Source organism: Vulpes vulpes, chromosome 10, assembly GCF_048418805.1.
Source record: "Vulpes vulpes isolate BD-2025 chromosome 10, VulVul3, whole genome shotgun sequence".
NCBI classification, from domain to species: Eukaryota; Metazoa; Chordata; class Mammalia; order Carnivora; family Canidae; genus Vulpes; species Vulpes vulpes.
Genome location: NC_132789.1, coordinates 44,539,379 through 44,557,838, shown reverse-complemented (window position 1 = coordinate 44,557,838; position 18,460 = coordinate 44,539,379). Strand labels below are relative to the sequence as shown.

At 40.8% G+C, this 18,460-nt stretch overlaps 1 protein-coding gene and 1 pseudogene across 3 annotated transcripts in view; both read right to left on the bottom strand.

Annotated features, from left to right (window-relative positions):
• Window positions 1–18,460, bottom strand: part of KIAA0319L (KIAA0319 like) — a 91,044-nt gene that overhangs the window by 20,336 nt on the left and 52,248 nt on the right. For all 3 annotated transcript variants that reach the window (XM_072723873.1, XM_072723875.1, XM_072723874.1), the window contains 6 exons: window positions 15,328–15,574; window positions 13,219–13,320; window positions 9,719–9,816; window positions 6,043–6,130; window positions 4,802–4,894; window positions 2,135–2,267 (listed from right to left, as the gene is read on the bottom strand). In XM_072723873.1, coding sequence (XP_072579974.1) covers window positions 2,135–2,267; window positions 4,802–4,894; window positions 6,043–6,130; window positions 9,719–9,816; window positions 13,219–13,320; window positions 15,328–15,574 — 761 coding nt within the window. The remainder of the gene's footprint in view (window positions 1–2,134; window positions 2,268–4,801; window positions 4,895–6,042; window positions 6,131–9,718; window positions 9,817–13,218; window positions 13,321–15,327; window positions 15,575–18,460) is intronic.
• On the bottom strand, window positions 6,712–7,418 carry LOC112914693 (ubiquitin-ribosomal protein eS31 fusion protein-like; annotated as a pseudogene).

Here is an 18,460-nt window from a genome sequence, read left to right as displayed (position 1 = left end):
CTGACGGGGATTTTTGGTATTTTAGCCTTTAGGAAAAGAGCACAAACACGGCAGGCACACGGACGTGTGCAAATCGGCAAACATCTGAAGAAGAAAAATCCACAAAAGTTCTTTCTTTTTCCAGTTCCCCTGTTGTTTTCAGTTGTTGTTTTTTAACATATCCTATTTGCCTCCTATTTCAGAGCAAAAGCAAGTTACAGACAAATGGCAAGATGGCAGCTGCCCATTTACTCTTTCTCCTCCAACAGTCCTGGGCTTGCCTGCAAGGACCCTGGATGCGATAGCAACTGACCATGTGTCCGGGGAAAGAGGCCACTGCCATGTCAAAGGAGGAAATGAGGAAAGGTAAGTGGAACCAAACAGACTGGATCTTATCGCTAATCAAACCCAATCCCATCATTTCATAGATTGAAATGGACAGGAAAAAAGAATGACCCGCCAGTACTGCACCCACCCCAACACTGAGGTTTAAAGTGCAGACTCAAGTCACACTACCTGTGTGACCTTGGGCAAGTGACTTAACCTCTCTGTGCCTGGATTTCCTAATCCACAAAATAAGAGTAATTATAATACCTACAATAAGGATTAAATGAGCTACTGGATGCACAGGGCTCAGAATAGTACTATAGTGTTCAAGAAACAGGAGCTATTAGTGTTGCTTTTTAAAAAAGGATCCACCTGGCCCAAGGTAGATTTCATAAATATCACAATTCCTATGTTAGAAAGTTAAGGTAAAAACCCACTCACATTTCCATTTTAAGCCAATGAGAAGGCTCTAACCTCAGGAACGGCAGCTGCCTTTCATTCATTTGAAGTCGTTAGAGCGCTACTAAGTCGTATTTATTTACACAGCAGGTGCTGTGCTAGGACATTTGTCACTATGTCTCTGGTAGTGTCAAAACTTGATTAACTGGGATCCCTGGGTGGCGCAGCGGTTTGGCGCCTGCCTTTGGCCCAGGGCGCGATCCTGGAGACCCAGGATTGAATCCCACATTGGGCTCCCGGTGCATGGAGCCTGCTTCTCCCTCTGCCTGTGTCTCTGCCTCTCTCTCTCTCTCTGTGTGACTATCATGAATAAATAAATTTAAAAAAATTTAAAAAAAAAAAACTTGATTAACTGCGGATCTAATGGGGAAGACAGACACCCACGAATAAACCGCTGCACCATGGGAGGTGCTGCGCAGGGGCCCCGGGTGCGATGGTCCCGGGAGAGACAGAGTCCCTCTTCCCGAAGGAACCTCAGGAGCCTCTACTGCACCTCACAGGAAACCGAGGCAGCCCTTAAGGATGCGCAGAATGCCAATGGACTGAGAAGAGCACTCAAGAAAGCATTAACAAAGTACGTACAGCTCGGGTCAAGGGGTGGAACAAAACGAGCCTGGCTTGAGGGTTAGAGAAGCTGCACTTCCGTTCTAGCTGAAATCTGTGACCTCAGAGAAGTTAGTAAATACAACTGAGCCTCATTTTCCTCGGATATAAAAGAAGTTTAGTATCATGAACACCTGGTGTTTGTGAGATTGACACTCACATACAAATGCTCTGTGACATACCAGGAATGCTGCAAGCCCAAACAGGATTACTCTAGAGCCGGCCTCACACTCTCACTAATCACATCCCAGAGTGCCAACACCAGTTCCCAGGACTATCTTTGAGTCAAATTCTCTAAAACACCCAACTGAGAAAGATCCCCCAAGTCATACTGGAATAAACCACTAGTCCAAAGTAAAGATTTTGAAACCTTGTAAGTTGAGGAAGCATTTACCAAAGAGGCAAAATGGAAACAGGTTCCTTCTAGATTTTTCCTGAGAGAAGGCACAGGAAGATAGACCCTTTCACTTAATTACAGAAATCCTAAAAAACTTCAGAGATCTGCCAAGTGCAGCTTTGCAGGCGCAGCTTTGAGAAGGGTTAACTGTGGTGGGTCCTGACCCATTATGCCACGGCCGTTGCCCTAAAAACTGATCACTGTTGTGACCACAACCACCAATAGGGCTCAGAGAACTAAAGAAATCCAGGGCCCTATCATCAACCAAATCTCCAACAACCGTGACATCTGTCAGAGTTACTCCTAGAAGAATGTAAAACTCCCAGGGAAAAGCGTGGCCTAAAGGAAAGGTGAAGGGTCTTAATTTACCTGAAAGTGTAGTTCCCAGGGACGAGTTTACTTAGTTTTAATATGGCCGTGTCTTCAGAAATCTTCTCTTCTCTCAGAGGTCCCTTAAGTTCCTCCCAATGGTACTGGACGATTTTATCATCATCAGTGCTTTCTTGACCATAAAGAAACATCAGTTACAACACGAGAGCGCTGGGTCTCAGCACCGCCCCAGCTTACACAAACTGGGTCTCAGCAACCACCCAGAGACATGAAAGCAAGGAAAACTTCATGACATGATTACCCCTCCAGAGGTTTTCTTCCCTAGGAATATTGGGTCACTCTGTTTCTCTATGGATATTCCACTGCGTAGTTGTCCCAGGACTCCAACACGGGCAACCTCTGGTTAAAATGCTACTGTATGGGGATCCCTGGGTGGCTCAGAGGTTTAGCACCGCCTTCAGCCCAGCGCGTGATCCTGGAGACCCAGGATCGAATCCCACGTCGGGCTCCCTGCATGGAGCCTGCTTCTCCCTCTGCCTGTGTCTCTGCCTCTCTCTCTGTGTCTCCCATGAATAAATAAATCTTTAAAAAAAATGCTACTGTATGAGAAATGGAAAATCAAAAATTCTTAAACACGTGAAAAGACACTCCACCTCACTTAGAAAGAAAAGAAACGCAAGTTTAAACGACACTTCAGATACTATTTTCTTAACCTACCTGATTGGTAAGACCCAAGTTTTGTAACACACTCTATGGGTAAAGGTGTGGAGTGAGCCCTTCCATAAGCCACGGTGGCAGCACAGTCACACACCTTCCCTTCCCAAAGGGCAAGTTAGCAAAATGTGTCTTCGCCCTGTAGCTCCTCTTTGAGTTTATCCCACAGATAGATGTGCACGTGTATTAAATGTCACACGTACACATTTTTCATGGCAACATTCTCCATAGCAGCAAAAGACCAAAAATAATCTAAGTGGTCATCAATAGGGACTGACTGAAAGCAGGTATACAGCCATACAGGGAATTATACAGCTGTTTAACGGAAGGCTATGTGATCACCAAGAGGGAAAAAAAAAAAGAACTCTTTCATGTACTGATTCAGAAAAATTCTTCAGAACACCTGGGTGGCTCACAGTGGTTGAGCCTCTGCCTTCAGCTCGGGGCATGGTCCTGGAGACTGGGGATCGAGTCCCGCATTGGGCTCCCTGCAGGGAGCCTGCTTCTCCCTCTGCCTGTGTCTCTGCCTCTCTCTCTCTGTGTCTCTCATGAATAAATAAATAAAATCTTAAAAAAAAAAAAAAGAAAAGAAAAAAAGAAAAATTCTTCCATATAAAGAAACAAGCACTGCACACAACAGGGTCTACTATGTGTTATCGTAAAGACTGTATGTATTTTCTCACACGTGCATAGAATGCCTGTAGAAAGAAATGTGAAATAGTAGCATTGACTGGAGGAAAACTGGACAGTTGGGAGAGGGGGATGGTAGGGAGGCTCTCCTCTGTATACCTTTACACACGACTTACTCTGACCCATTCAAAACTATGAAATAAAACGGCACTGTGGGACCCTCTAATCACAAGTGCCTCTTCCTGTTCTCTCTTCCCTCTTGGCCTGCGATTCTTCTACCCTCCTCCTCTTGCCAGTCGCATCTACATGAAATGTTTAACCTTGCTAGAGATTTCTCTGCTAGAGCAGTGACTGCCTCGGCCGTAGAACAACTGTCGGGGGCAAGACAATCAGGGCAGCAGGGCCTTCATATGCCCCCAAAGGGGACCAAGCCGACACTGATGAGATAACAGGCCTGAGGCCCCCTGCACGCACAGCCAGGATCAGTGGCAAAGACCCAGAAGTTACCCACAGGGGACACTACTCTGATGGGTGAATGTTCAGGAGCCCAGCCCGGGGCGTGGAGCATGTTTTGTGAGTCTCTCCGGGAGGCTGACAGGAAGCTTGTCAGGCAGTGAGCGCTGGGGGACAGCTCTTCAGCCAAGACCCTCAGTTATTTATCTTGCTATGAGAGGAAGGAGCTTTGTTTCCATAACTGAGAATGGTAACTCTAAGAAAATTTGAAAACCAGCAAGTTTTGGGGCACCTGGGTGGCTTAGTGGTTGAGCGTCTGCCTTCGGCTCAGGGCGTGACCCTGGGGTCCTGGGAACAAGTCCTGAATCGGGCTCCCTGCAGGGAGCCTGCTGCTTCTCCTTCTGCCTGTGTCTCAGCCTCTCTTTCTCTGTGTGTCTCATGAATGAATGAATGAATGAATGAATGAATCTTAAAAAAAAAGAGAGAGAGAGAGAACTAGTAAGTTTCATACAAAAAGATGCTAAATATCTGCATAATCTTACTTTCTTATATCTCAAAAGAGCAGAAGTATTACTTCCAACAAGCCACACAGGGATTTTAAATAGGGGCTGTCTGGGCTGTCTGGTTTTTGTGTCCTAATTAGTTGCTTGAAATGGGTAGTCTTCCCAGAACATAGTCAAGATGGGCCTAAACAGAATGCAGACATAATTGGCTCCAAATCTTTTTCTTTTTTTAAGTAGGCTCCAACACCTGGCTTGAACTTATGACCCCAAGATCAAGACCTGAGCTAAGGTCACTTAACCAACTGAGTCACCCAGGCGCCCTTGGCCCCAAATCTTCTGCCAGAGTTTTCTAACACAGTTCACAGTGAATGCTCTTCTTAAACATCATGCCTAGACAAGTACTCACGGCTGCCATCAATGACTGTGGAAGTGGTTGGCAGAGAGATCTCCTGGAACTGTGGTGACACAATGGCCACAGGAGGGCGATTCTTCCGGGGCTCTGTAAGAAAAAGACCCGGAAGAAATTGGAAGATGGGCTTTATATATTATAGGAGGAGCAGGCCCGTGTGGGTGAATTATGAATTAGTCCACAACATAACTGATGGGTGCATCACCAAATGGGAAAGTCACACCAGGGTTACCATTCTATCATAAGACACGTGGAAGCATTAAAGCCTCTTCCAAACCTGATCACTCCTAAGACCATGCCTTTGCATACTTTCAACACTCATGTGCTACCTTGTTCAAGAAAAGGTGGCACAAGTTGAGTAGAGGTGGACAACACATGAGCCTTGTGCAATAAGGACCTTGGCAAGCAAACTATCCCTTGGTACAGACTGTGGTGAAAGCATAATGGGTGATTTCTCAACCATCCCTGAGCTTATGTCTGAGGGGACTCGGCCTGAGTGATGGCAGGGTCACAGACCACTCTGTCCACTCGAATGACTGTGAGCTACAAACCCAGTGGCCTTTTCTTTGAGAAATAATCAAACAGTCTTTATGTAACACATTTTTAAGAAGGGAAAGGATTACCTTGGTGAGAGTTCAAGGAATATATAGAAAATCTATTACCAACAAATCTATTTCCCCCAAATTTCCCTGAAAATGCAAAACAAGGAACTTTGCTACTGCACTGTATTTTATCTGTGGTGGATCACTTAAAAATAATGACAGGATTTGATTTCCAAGGTGAAAGAAGACTGGCAGGGATTAAATGAGGAATTCTGTGTGCAAAACCCATATCTGGAAAGAGATCAGAAAGAGTCAGCCATTTGGCTCGTTCTCCTTCTACATGCTTTTCCCAGGCTCCTGGCTTTCTTGTGTCCCTTAATCACAACACATGGTCCTCTCTCAGCATGACCTACTTGGAGAAGTAGTTCTCAGACAGGCTACAGCTCAGGCCATACTGCACTGGGGGCCATGTGACTAATGTTTCTCCCCCCAGCCAAATGTCCCAACTGGAACCAAAGTATATACTCTGCCACCATAACCTTTCACTACATTGAACTAGGAATTGCTCAGTGAATATATTTTTAAAAAAGAAAAAGAAAGAATAGGACTCAAAAACCGTTCAAGTCAAATCTGCCCCTCTTTAGGAATCCTGCAGAGGAAGCAATGGAGACTCAGCCGGGGCTGGGAAATTCATACCTGGTTTCACCGTCACGTTCACATAGCCTTCCCCATGGGAATTTTGACCATCTACAATCACTTTGAATTCATATAAGCCAGGGGTAAGCTGCAGAAGCGAGAGAAGATCTTTTAGACAACCACAAAGAGCAGCAATTCTATGTAAAACAACACATATATCTGATCTTTCCATGCTGAGACTGTATTCTCTTCTTGCACAGCTTCCAAAAGGGAGAGAGTAAACTAGGTGAGGAGATGAAACAATGAATTATAAACTACAAATCTATAGCTTTTAATGTGAATTTTATTACTAGCTGACTCTAGAACAACAAAAGGGAATTCAATATCTCTGTACTCTCATTTTCTTTTCAAAAGAACATTAAGGGCCCAACCATCCTATTTCATAGAGTTATGAAATTAAAATAATCATCTCTACAAAGAAAACCATTTTGTAAAAATACCAAAGAGCTCCCAAATATCTAGATATTTTTCCCTTCTGATTTCCACCAACTGTATAAACATAACATAAAGGAAAGAAAATCACCCACAATCCCACTGCCCTAGCACATCAGTTAATCATATTTCTCTTACTTCCTTCCAATCCTTGACCACATACAAAAAGTAGTTTTTAAATAGTTCATTCGTTCAGCAAACACTGAGAACCAATTATGTACTGGACATCATCCTAGGCTTGGGGTTTGGAGAGGAGTAAGATGAGATCACCACCTCAAGGACCTGGACTTCCAAGGTCCAATTAAAACCAAGGTGTGCATCAAGCTTTTTGCTATTGTTGTTAGTTCATGTCTTTTATCAACTCATATACAATTACTGGTCTTCTGGTCTGTTGAAGCAACAGGTCAGACAACATTTACCATGCTAATGCTTGTCAAAGTGGGTAGCCATAAAAACTCCGGCATCACATTCATGTGAAGGGCATTCCCAACGACAGTGACTGATTTTGCCATTTTCTCATCCACATTATAAGTGTCCTTTATTTCAGGACAACCAGCTTATTTTTCTCCTGTGCTTATGCTTCTTGGGAGTGCTGGAAGATTCCTTCCCTCTTCTTAGCACCACCACAAGATGAAGGGTGGATTCCTTTTGAATTCCATCTTCAGTTGCTTGCTGGTGGAGATCTGTCTCTGTTGATCAGAGGATTTGCTTCCTTATCCCGGATCTTGGCCTTTAGGTTTTCTATTGTATCCGAGGATTCAACCTCGAGAGTGATGCTCGTTCCTGTAAGGATTTTCACGAAAATCTGCATCCTTGGCGGTGGTTCCACTGCAGATGGCAGATTGGAAAGAAAAACCTGCATCAAGCTTTTTATTATTCTTTCTTCTATTCATTTACCATGAACACCTTCCCCATTACAATAGTCTTTCTGGGATCCCTGGGTGGCGCAGCGGTTTGGCGCTTGTCTTTGGCCCAGGGCGCGATCCTGGAGACCCGGGATCGAATCCCACATCAGGCTCCCGGTGCATGGAGCCTGCTTCTCCCTCCGCCTATGTCTCTGCCTCTCTCTCTCTCTCTCTGTGACTATCATAAATAAATAAAAATTAAAAAAAATTAAAAAAAAAATAAATACAATAGTCTTTCTGATGGTCATTTTCACGGCTGCAGGAAAGTACATGAGTAAATGCATCGTATCACAGAAGCTTTCCACATTGTTGGGTATTTGGGTCGTTTCCAGACTTTTACTATTATAACCAATGCTGTGATGAATATCTTTCAGATGAATGAGATTTTTCCTTTCTTTTGAATTCTCTTCTTTGAGCAAATGCTAATTGACTAGTGTTTCTGACGGTTTTCTTCTTGTAAAGCTCTCGTTCCTTGGCTTTCACTTCTCTGCCTACTCCTCATCTCCTTCAGTTTCTTCTTCCTTCCACACTTCTAAGGACGGTGTTCCCCAGGATTCCAACTGTGACCTGTTTTTTTTTTTTTTCCTTCACTCTACACACTCTGGATGATCTCATCAATTGCCATGGCTCCAACTGTCATCTGTTTGAGGTCAGTGTGCAAATTTCTCTCTCTAGCCTCAACTTGTGTCTTGATCTCTAGTCTCTGACTCCCAGCTACTTCCTGGACACCTCCATGCAAATGTTTCACAGGTACCTTAAACTCACTCTGTCCAAAAACGATTTAATCATTTGCAAACCTCATCCAACTTACTCCTCTTTCTGTGTTCCTCATTTCAGTGAATATCACCACTGTTGCACCAATATCTACCCAGGTGCCTAAGCCAAAAGGCCAGAGTTATCCTGGACTTCCCTTCCTCAACATCGCCACCCAACAGATCCATCACCAGGTCTTCTAGAGTCGACCTTCATAAATATTTCTCACATCCACTCACTTCTCTCCATTCACAATGCTATCACCTTAGATTTCAACCATCACAGCACAGTTGTTAAAAGCCAGAGCTTTAGGGATGGAAAGTTCCAGATCAAATCTCTCATTTAATAGCTTTGTGAAACTTGGCTAAACTATTTTTCACATTTTTAGTTTTGCCATTTATAAAACAGATATTAGTATCCACATCTTGGGGTCATTACAAAGATAAAATGAAGTAAGTGCATAAAACAATTAGCACTGTGTCTGGCACATATTATGAGCTCAATAGCAGTCTTTTTAAGTTTTACTTTGTTTTTTAAATCAGGTTATTACTATCTCACGCTTACATTTTTTGACAGATTCTCCAATGATTTCCCTAGTTTGAGTCTTACCTCACTCAATTTGCAGTCAGAGTGATCTTTCTAAATTGAAAATCTGAATAAGTCTTTCTGTTGTCTAAAACCTTTCAAAGGTTCCAAAAAAAAAAAAAAACAACAAAAAACAACAAACTTTCAAAGGTTCCATAATCCCTATATCCCTATGGATAAGATTCAAAGTCCTTGCTCTAGCATAAGGTTCTTTGTAATATGACCCATGCATCTCTCCAACTTTGTGCCACTGCTCTTCTCATGCCAGAGGGTCCAGTCACGCTGAACCATACAGAATTCCCTTTGAGTCACATTTTCTAATATTTGGCCCAGTGAACATATTGCTTCCCCTGCGTAGGTTATCAGAACCCTACCCTTTACCCAGAAAGTGAGTCACCTGTCATGACCCACCCAAGTAAACTCAAAGAAATCAAACTCCCCAGGGCTTCAATACCCCCTGCACTGACCTAGTGCATCCCCTGTTATAACTGCCACCAATGAGACTCTATTGTCCTTGAATGTGAAGATTTTGATCAATTCACTGGTAAATCCCCACTGCCTGACACATAACTAGTGTACAATGAATAGTTGTTAAAGAAAAAAAGAAAGAATGAACAAATGAATGAGATTGCCTGGCCAAAGAATTTGAACATTTTTATGGTTCTTAATAACTACACTGTATCCCAAAAAAGACTGAGCCAATTTACAGTCTTGTGGCCACAAAAAACTTAGCTTATCTCCCAAATTCTAAAATCCTTATGTTACCCTTAAAAGCTGTTTAGTGTGTATTTTCAGCTATCACCACCATGCTTATACAGTCTTCTCACCATAAATGAACATTTGAGAATCATACACTAACAAATACTGGATGTCAGCCAGACTTTTTGAGGAATCACTTCTGAAAGATTGTTCCTGATTTAAGTATGAACAGAAAATTCTACATTCTACATTTTAGAAAATGGTCAGCACCCAGCCCTGCAAGTGAGAGGAGGCAAATTCACCTTGGATAGTTTGAGGATCTGGAAATGTTTCCCTTCCATCTCTCCACTGTAGTCTTTAGGATGAGTAATCAGCTGCCAGTCGTAGGTGTAGGTTTCTCCTATAGAAGGGCAGTTACAAAAATCATGAAAACACACACCTACACACAAAGAGGGCAGCCACACATCCTGCCAATAACAAATCTCTCCTAAATCTTGACAAGGCCTTAGTTTTTAAGATTCCACCCCAAAGCCTACAGGGAGACTGAATGTTTTGTTGAAAGAAAGGGAGGAATCTGCTGACTCAGCTACAGTCAGGCTTCCTCCACTCTCTCCCAGCAGCGCTCTCTCCCTTCCCATACCCACCCTCCCCTTGAGAGAGACCAATCCTCCCTCAAAATACCACGTTCCTCATGGTGTGGCAATCACAGTGAAAATACATGCCCTACCAACCACTATGGATGAACTCACTGGGAACAAGGGCCATTTTCCTGCAAAACTTCTTTTGCAACAAAGAACAGCAATGACTTCTAAATAACATGGTTCAAAAATAGCTTTTTTAGAGTGCTAACAATGCTTGTCTCACTGAGGTCATCACACCCTGGTGAGTTAAAAGAGCTACTTCATTCCTGCTGAGCTAAATAACACGCTGCAGAAGATGGCAGGGGATGGCCCATTTAAAACGGGCCCCACTGAAATTAATTAAGATCAAATGAAGTATTAAATGGTCCTCATTTGTAGCTCGGATGCTATGACTGGGTAGGGCAAGGTCAGGATCCTGTTATCTAAACGGAATCCCGCCCCCGGGAAAGCAGTCTTAAATTTGGTGGGGGGAATGAAATTCACTTCTGACTAGGGACAGATGAGATTTGGTAGGAAGGCTTAGTTTATGTCACTATCCAAAAGTAAAAATAAAAGGAAAAAAGAAGAAACCTCAAAAGCATAACAGAATGGTCATCTTTTTCTTAGTTCGTGAGTTCAAAAGTAAGTTAGCATATAGACCCAAATTCCACGACAGCCTTCATCTGAAGACCAGATTTCATTTTATAAGCCTGAGATACAAGATCTATTACTCTTCCTTCCTCCCCAAATACTAGTTTTGTGTTGGGCAGCTGTCAGCCCCAGGCAGCTCTCACGAATGTATTATGTAGACGTCAGGTTAGGTGAGAAGCAGGAAGGCAGCAGCAGCAGTGGGACTGGTGCTGAGATGACCTTTCTTCCAGCTAGAGTTGGAAATTATTTTTCCACACATAATACAGTCTCACACTAATTTGGGAACTGACAATTTTATAATATCTAAGGCTGGCAATGCAATTTCAAGAAGGACAATATTCCTAGGACAGAAAAGCTTGGGGGATGAATTATGTCTCACAGCCAGGAACTCGCCCAAGGGTAGGAACAACTGAGGATAGGTTCTGCTAGACAGAATGTTGGTTTAAATGATTTACGGCAGTGGTTTTCAAACCATGCCTCTGAACCCTAGAGGGATCCTAAGAAGTGCTTCAGGGGCTGCCACAGGAGATGACGGGGAGGAAGAGTATGCAGAGCTGGTCCTGTTCACTTGTCCCTAACCTTTGAAAGTTTGAAACCATCCATCTCATGTATCTGATAAATGCTGAACCCGTGGAAAGGAAAGTTGAAAACAATCAACCCAGGTGTTTTAGAATACTGATCTATAAGGTGACAGCAACTCACAGACTGTATATGCAAATAGGGGTTAGACAAGAACCTAACGCAGAGCCCAGCTCCTTTCACAAAACAGTGGAGGCAAGTGCAGCTCAAAGCAGTTCTCACCTCCATCTTCAGAGGCCACCAAGTTCATTCACTGTAACTTACCACCAGGGGAGCGGAAGGCTAAAGCTTCTCTGGAGGAAGGTAGGGGCACTCAGGTAGCTCAGCAGGTTAAGCATCTGCCTTTGGCTCAGGTCATGATCCCAAGGTCCTGGGATCAAGAAGGGAGCCTGCTTCTCCCTCTCCCTCTGCTGTTCCCCCTGCTTGTGCTTTCTCTCACTTGCACTTACCTCTCACAAATAAATAAATTTAAAAAATAAAAAAAAAATTAAATAAATAAATAAATAAATAAATAAAATCTTTAAAAAAATAAAAGTTTGTCTGGAGGAAGGTAGAATGAACTGATAAGGAAATCTTATTTTTGAGGGCAGAAATATAGAACAGGGAGGGTGCTTAGGTTCTGGAAAAGTACTTTTGCATAAATACACTATTTGGTATGAGGCCTATTAGAAAGCCGGACTAATGTACAGGACAGGTGTGTACCTAAAATGAAGGACTCCATCCTGAATCCTAGAGTACAGCATTCTACTTGACTAACCCTGTAATAAGAGTAGCATAAACTCAAGGCAACCATTTTCCATCAAAGTATGCTTCATTATTGTCATAGAAAATCTTAAGTGCTTATGTGTTTCTATGCTAAATTTTGGTATATTAATATGTACTTCAAAGGTGAAAGGGAGGGACGCCTGGGTGGCTCAGCAGTTGAGCACTTGCCTTTAGCCCAGGCCATGATCATGGAGACCTGGGATCAAGTCCCACATCGGACTCCCTGCGTGGAGCCTGCTTCTCCCTCTGCCTGTGTCTCTGCCTCTCTCTCTCTCTCTCTCTGTGTCTCTCATGAATAAATAAATAAAATCTTAAAAAAAAAAAAAAAAGTGAAAGGGATGCTCATATTATAAAAGTTTGCTTAAATAATGAATGCATTGTCCCCTAATTTATATAGTTCATAAATCTGAATTTTATTATCATATTGGGCTTGTCCTCTTTTTTTTTTTTTTTTTTTAGAGAGATTTTATTTATTTATTTGAAAGAGAGACAGAGAGAGACAACACCCGAGAGGGCAAGCTGGGGAAGGGAGAGGGACAAGCAGACTGCACTGAGCACGGAGCTTGATGCAGGGGCTCAATTTCACAACCCTGAGATCACGACCTCAGCAGATATCAAGAGTCAGACACTTAACCAACTGAGTAACCCAGGTGCCCTGTCTTCCTTTTTATTTATTTTTTAAATGCCAAATCTACATTAACTATAGTCTTAAATAACTCCTCTATGAGTTCTATAGCTGCTAATACTAGTTGTTTGGACAAAATAAATAGGCTGGCCTCAGTATCGGTTTCTTCCTCTCTTAAAGGGGTAGAATACAACCTCCATTTAATGAGTATCAGTTATTTCCTAGGCACTGAAGTAGGTCTCTTATATATCATTTCATTTTGCCCTTAAAGTAACCTTATGAAGTAGAAATTATTACCCTCATTTTACTGAAAAAGAAATGGAAATGTAAAAACAATTTGCTTAAAATCATTCAGCTAATGATTAGCTATGCCAGGATTTGAACCCAGGCTTTGGTGTCAAAGCCCATGATCTCAAACATTATACTACTCTTGCATCAGGGAAATATTTCTGTATGTGCACGCTATAACCTGTTCTCACGGGGCGGTTGCAATTAGTAAATGAATTAAGGTATGTAAATATCATAAATTAAAACAATATCCAAATGTAAGGGGATGTTTTACCTTCAAGTGGTTCTTGGAGAACGTATGCATTTAACTGAACTTCATTCTTAGGCAAGGTGATCTGGACACTCTTTCCAGCAGATACCACCAATTCCTTTATAACTAGAAACAAAGAAAATATACAAGAGATAAGAAAGTAGATCCAGACTACCTCATTCCTCTTCCTTTTGGGGACAAATTTCTTTTACAAACAATATTCAGCTACTGCTTTTATTTCCTCCTTATTTATCTATTCTCTAATCCTCTGAAATTTGATTTGGCTTTCACTTTGCCACTGAAAAAGATCTTGTGAGGTCATCCACAAATTGCTCCTTAGCAAATCCAGTAACTGTTTCTCAACCCACATCCATTATTCCCATAGCATCTAATACTGCTGACTTCTTCGTTATTCAAATTCTCAGGTTATCATGACACCATATTATTCTAACACTTACCACCATTAGTTTTTCTAAAATACTTCCCCCACCATGTTATTCTCCTACTTAAGACTCCCCACTCCCACCCATGTTCAAGGCCAACCCCTAAGCTGGTTTTAGAGAACCATTATCATCTGATCACACCACCTTATCCTTCCTGTCCAATTCTGCCTCTAGTTATATTCATTTTCCCTCTTGTGTTCCACAGAAGACATGGTCTACTCTTGGGGACTCTGCTAATGCTATTTCCTTCAACTGGAGTGTATGCTTTCTTTATTCTAAATCAGTACTTTGTTTTGGCACAGCCAGTCCTCTCCAAGAAATCTTCCCAGACCATTTCAGTTCAAACTTATCTACTTCCTGAATGACTTTAGCTTTTTTGGAATACCCACATCAGCTAATAGCTATATACGGTCTTCACACTATTCAATAGCTATTTCATACATGTCTGGGTTTCTCAACCTTGGCACTACTGACATTTTGGATCAGATAATTCTTTGTTGTAGGGGGTGGGGGAAACTGTCCTGTGCACCACATAAGACAGCTGGCCGTATCCCAGGCCTCCATCCACAAGGTGTCAGTAGCATCCCTCCTCCATAACTATAACTACCAAAAATGCTTGCAAGTTGTTGAGAACCACTGTTATATAAATCTTATTCCTCTAACAATAAATCGTTATTTGGTATGAGACCCAGGAATTAAGGAGCTTAAAGCAAACAAATGCCTGGTCAGCCCATATTTCAAGAGTGGGGAGTAATAAGGACCTCTTGACAAACATGAAATTTAAGATCTATTGGTACTACACTTAGGAAGAAATGAAATCTTCCTTATGGAAAGAAACTTCAGCACTTAGACACCCTGAGGTTGAATAAGAATTTTCTGAAGTGACTTTCAATAAAAAAAAAAAAAAAAAGAAAGGAAAGATAAATCACTATACTCAGAAAGAGTATAATGGACAAAAATAGAGTGTTACTCAAACCCTTCACAATTACACCAAAAATTATAGGCATTCAGCCTGCACACAAAAATTACTTTAGTGCCTCAGGATTGAAACCCCAAAATTTCATGTTATACTACCATGAAAGAAAACCCTAGGAAATCAAAAATCAGAAAAATTCCTTTTCACTTGCTTTGCTTCACCCTGTTGCCTTTTTCAGGGGATAGAGATCAAGTTAGTTTCCTTGATTAACCATTTCCTCCTAATACCTTAGACTAGCACTCATGAAGCACAGATTTGTTGTTAAGGCAATACTCTTCATAAATCTCCTTCCTATGGATGGTCTGCTTTAAAAATAAAGATGATGCCAAAAATCAGAGAGACAAATATCTGACCTACAATCAGCCATTCAGAAGGCAAATACGTACAAAAATCCAACTTTTTTCCCTGTGGCTTCTGTTTGTTTCATTCCTCAAACTTTACTTAATTGAATCTCCTGCCTTTAAGTCCCAGGCACAGTGGAATCTGGCTCTGGAAAAATGAACCTCGTAAATTCCCATATTCTGGGGCCTGTTGAGAAAAGAATGGAGAGCCCCAAGTCCTGTGGTTACAGGAAAAAAGATAGGATTATTTTTTTCTCTAACCTACAGTACTCAAAAGTCATGCCTCTCTCTGTTCCTTGCACTAAGGAGAACACTGTGATAAAATGCTCTCCTTTTCTATCCTATCTCCAAGGGCAGAAGCAAAGGGCCTCACCTGGGTATGGTGTTGAGGTGCTCTGGAAAGAGGCCTGGGAGTCAGGGGTGGTGTAACTGTAGGAGGGAGCCACAGGCAGAAGGGTAGCATTCTGGATTTTCCCGAGACTTTTTACTTGCTGAGTGCTAGGTGTAGTACCAGGATACTCTGATGTCTCGGGTTGGGCTGATTCATTCTTTGACCAACCAGGAATCTCCGCAGTCAGGACTGTAGTTAAGGGACTGGAAATTATAACTGCCTTGTGAACCTAAAGAAATGCAAAAATTCATTTGAATAGGCAAAAGTTATACTGCCAATTTTTTAGGTTATTTCTCATAAAATAATTATACACTGTGTTTTTATGAAAAATGCAAAACTGTCAAAAATATTAAAGGAACTAATCTCACCACTCAAACTGGTGTTAAAATGTTGTTATAAATCTTCCCAGTCTTTTTCTCTATGCAAAGAGGTTTGTTTGAAACAAAATAGTAGTAATCATTCTATGTATACTTTTCTCAACATTCATATTCAATCTTCCTACAAATACTTATTAAGCACTTATTATGGATCAGACCTTGTGGATCCAAAATGTAAATAAAGTATAATAGCTGCACTCAATGAGTGCCCAATCTAGTTAGAGAAAGAACAAAAAACAAGCCACAAGGATAAAAACACCTATAAAAGTTACAATGAACCAAAAAAGCACCATCTGAAGAGTACTTAATTCCAATCTTGGAGACGGACAGTGTGAAGAAGGATGCTTTCAATCAATCAATCAATCAATCAATCAATAAAGGCATTTCCTAGAATTCTAAGCTGAGTTTAAAAAGGTAAACCACTGTTTACAAAACAAAAGGCTGAGGGGGGAGAGATGAGTATACAGTACAGGAAATGAGATTAACATGGCCTGTGCTGGGAGCTGAGAGTCAAAAGCAAAGTGGGAGGCTGGAAGTAATGGATGAGTTGGACAGTCAAGGCCCAGCCTAAAGAAGACCTATGCTACTCTAAGGTGCTAGGTAATGGTGAGCAATTATGGGAACGTGTATTACAGGAAAGTGACAAACTCAGGATACTGTTCTAAGGGGACCGTTCAGGTTGCTGCATCATGTAGGAATCTAAGGAACTAAGACAATAGCAGGACCATCACTTAGGAGGGTACTGCATCCATCCCAAATGAGAAACGGTGGGTGGCTACAAAGCTGGTAGTACAGATTTTTTTTAATCAACTTAATTGAAGTGTAATTTACACAAAATAAACCACACATACTTGAAGTGTATAGGTCTTTCAGTTTTGACAAGGGCATATGCCCAAGTAACCACAATCAAGAGAGAAGCCATTTGGATTGGCCCCAGAAGTTGGCTCATTCCCCTTTGCAGTAAGTTTCTGCCTCCACCCTCGGGCTCATGCAATCACATTTGTTTTCTGTCCCCATTAGTTTGAATTTTCTGGTATCTCATATAAAATTAATCATATACATGCTATTTTTTTCTGGCTGCTTTCACTCAACCTAATGTTTTAAGATTCATCCATGTTATTGTGTCTAAGAGTTCATTCCTTGTTATTACTGAGCAGTATACCATTCTAGAGATAGATCACAGTTTATTCATCTATTGATATTGAGGTTGTTTTCAGTTCTCAGCTCCTATAAATAAATCTGCTATAAATGTTTGAAATCTAAAGCTTTTGTAATCGTGTGTTTTTAACTTATTTGGGGTAAATATTCAAAAGTATTTATTGCTGGTTACATGTAAGTATATGTTTAACTTTATAAGAAACTGAACTGTTATCTAAATGCCATCCTGCCTTTCTACCAGCAATGCATGAGAGTTCCAGCTGCTCCATAACTTCACCATTACTTGGTATTCTTGGGTCTTTTTATTTTTTGTCATTCTTGGTATTTTTTTTTTTTAATCATCTAATGGTATCTCCTGTGATTTAATTTGCATTTTTTTGATGACTAATGAGATTGAGTATCTTTTCATGTGCATATTAGCCAGTCATATATTTTCTTTGATGAAGTTTATTCAAATCTTTGTCCACTTTTTTTTTACAATTTTATTAAAGGCATAGCTGGCATACAATAAACTGAACATATTTAAAGTGTGCAATTTGACAAATTTTACCACACGTATATAGCTATGAAACCATCGCCACAATCAAGATAATGAACATATCCATCATTTCCAAAGATTCTTCATCCTCCTTGGTAATCCCTTCTCCAAATTCCCAGCCCCAAACAATCACTGCTCTGCTTCCAGGCACTATAGGTTAGTTTGCATCTTCTAGAGTTTTATATAAACAGAATCACATTGTATGTACTCTTTTTGTCGGCTTCTTCCACTCAGCAATATTATCTTGTTTGTTCATTTTGCTGTCTGTATCAATAATTGTTCCCTCATGATTGCTGAGTACCATTCTGTTATATGAGCATACCACAATTTGTTTATTCATTCACCAATAGCTGGACATTTGGGTTGATTCCAGTTTTTGCCTATTACAAATTGAGCTGATATAAATATTCCTCTACAAGTCTTTTTACAAACATATCCTTTCATTGCTCTTGTGTAAATATCTACGGGTAGAACACCTGGTCATATGGAAGATATGCCTCTAACTTTTTTAAAAAACTGCCAAATTACTTTCCAAAGCTGTTGTGCGATTATATAGTTCCACCACCAGTATGAGAATTCCAGTTGTTCTACAGTCTTGCCAGAAATTGGTTTGGGAAGTCTTTTTAAGTTCAGTCATTATCGAAGTATGTAATGGCATCTTATTGTGGCTTTAATTTGCATTTTTCCTAATGATTAGGGATGGTATCTTTTCATGCACCTATTGGACATCTACTGTATAAATTCTTCAATGGACTATCTGTTCAAATCCTCTGCTTTATTAGTTTTTTAATTAAGTTACAAGAGCTCTCTATATATTCTAGACACAAATATTTGTTAGGTATTTAATTTGCAAATATGTATGTAGTTTGCCTTTTCATTTTCCTTAGTGATGTCTTTTAAATAACAAAAGTTTATAAATTTTAATTCTAATTTATCATTTTTTTCTTTTATAATTCATGCTTTTAGTGATATTATTTAGTTTGCATATTTAGTGACAAGATCACAAAAAGGCTCTTCTGTGTTTTCTTTCACAAGTTTTATA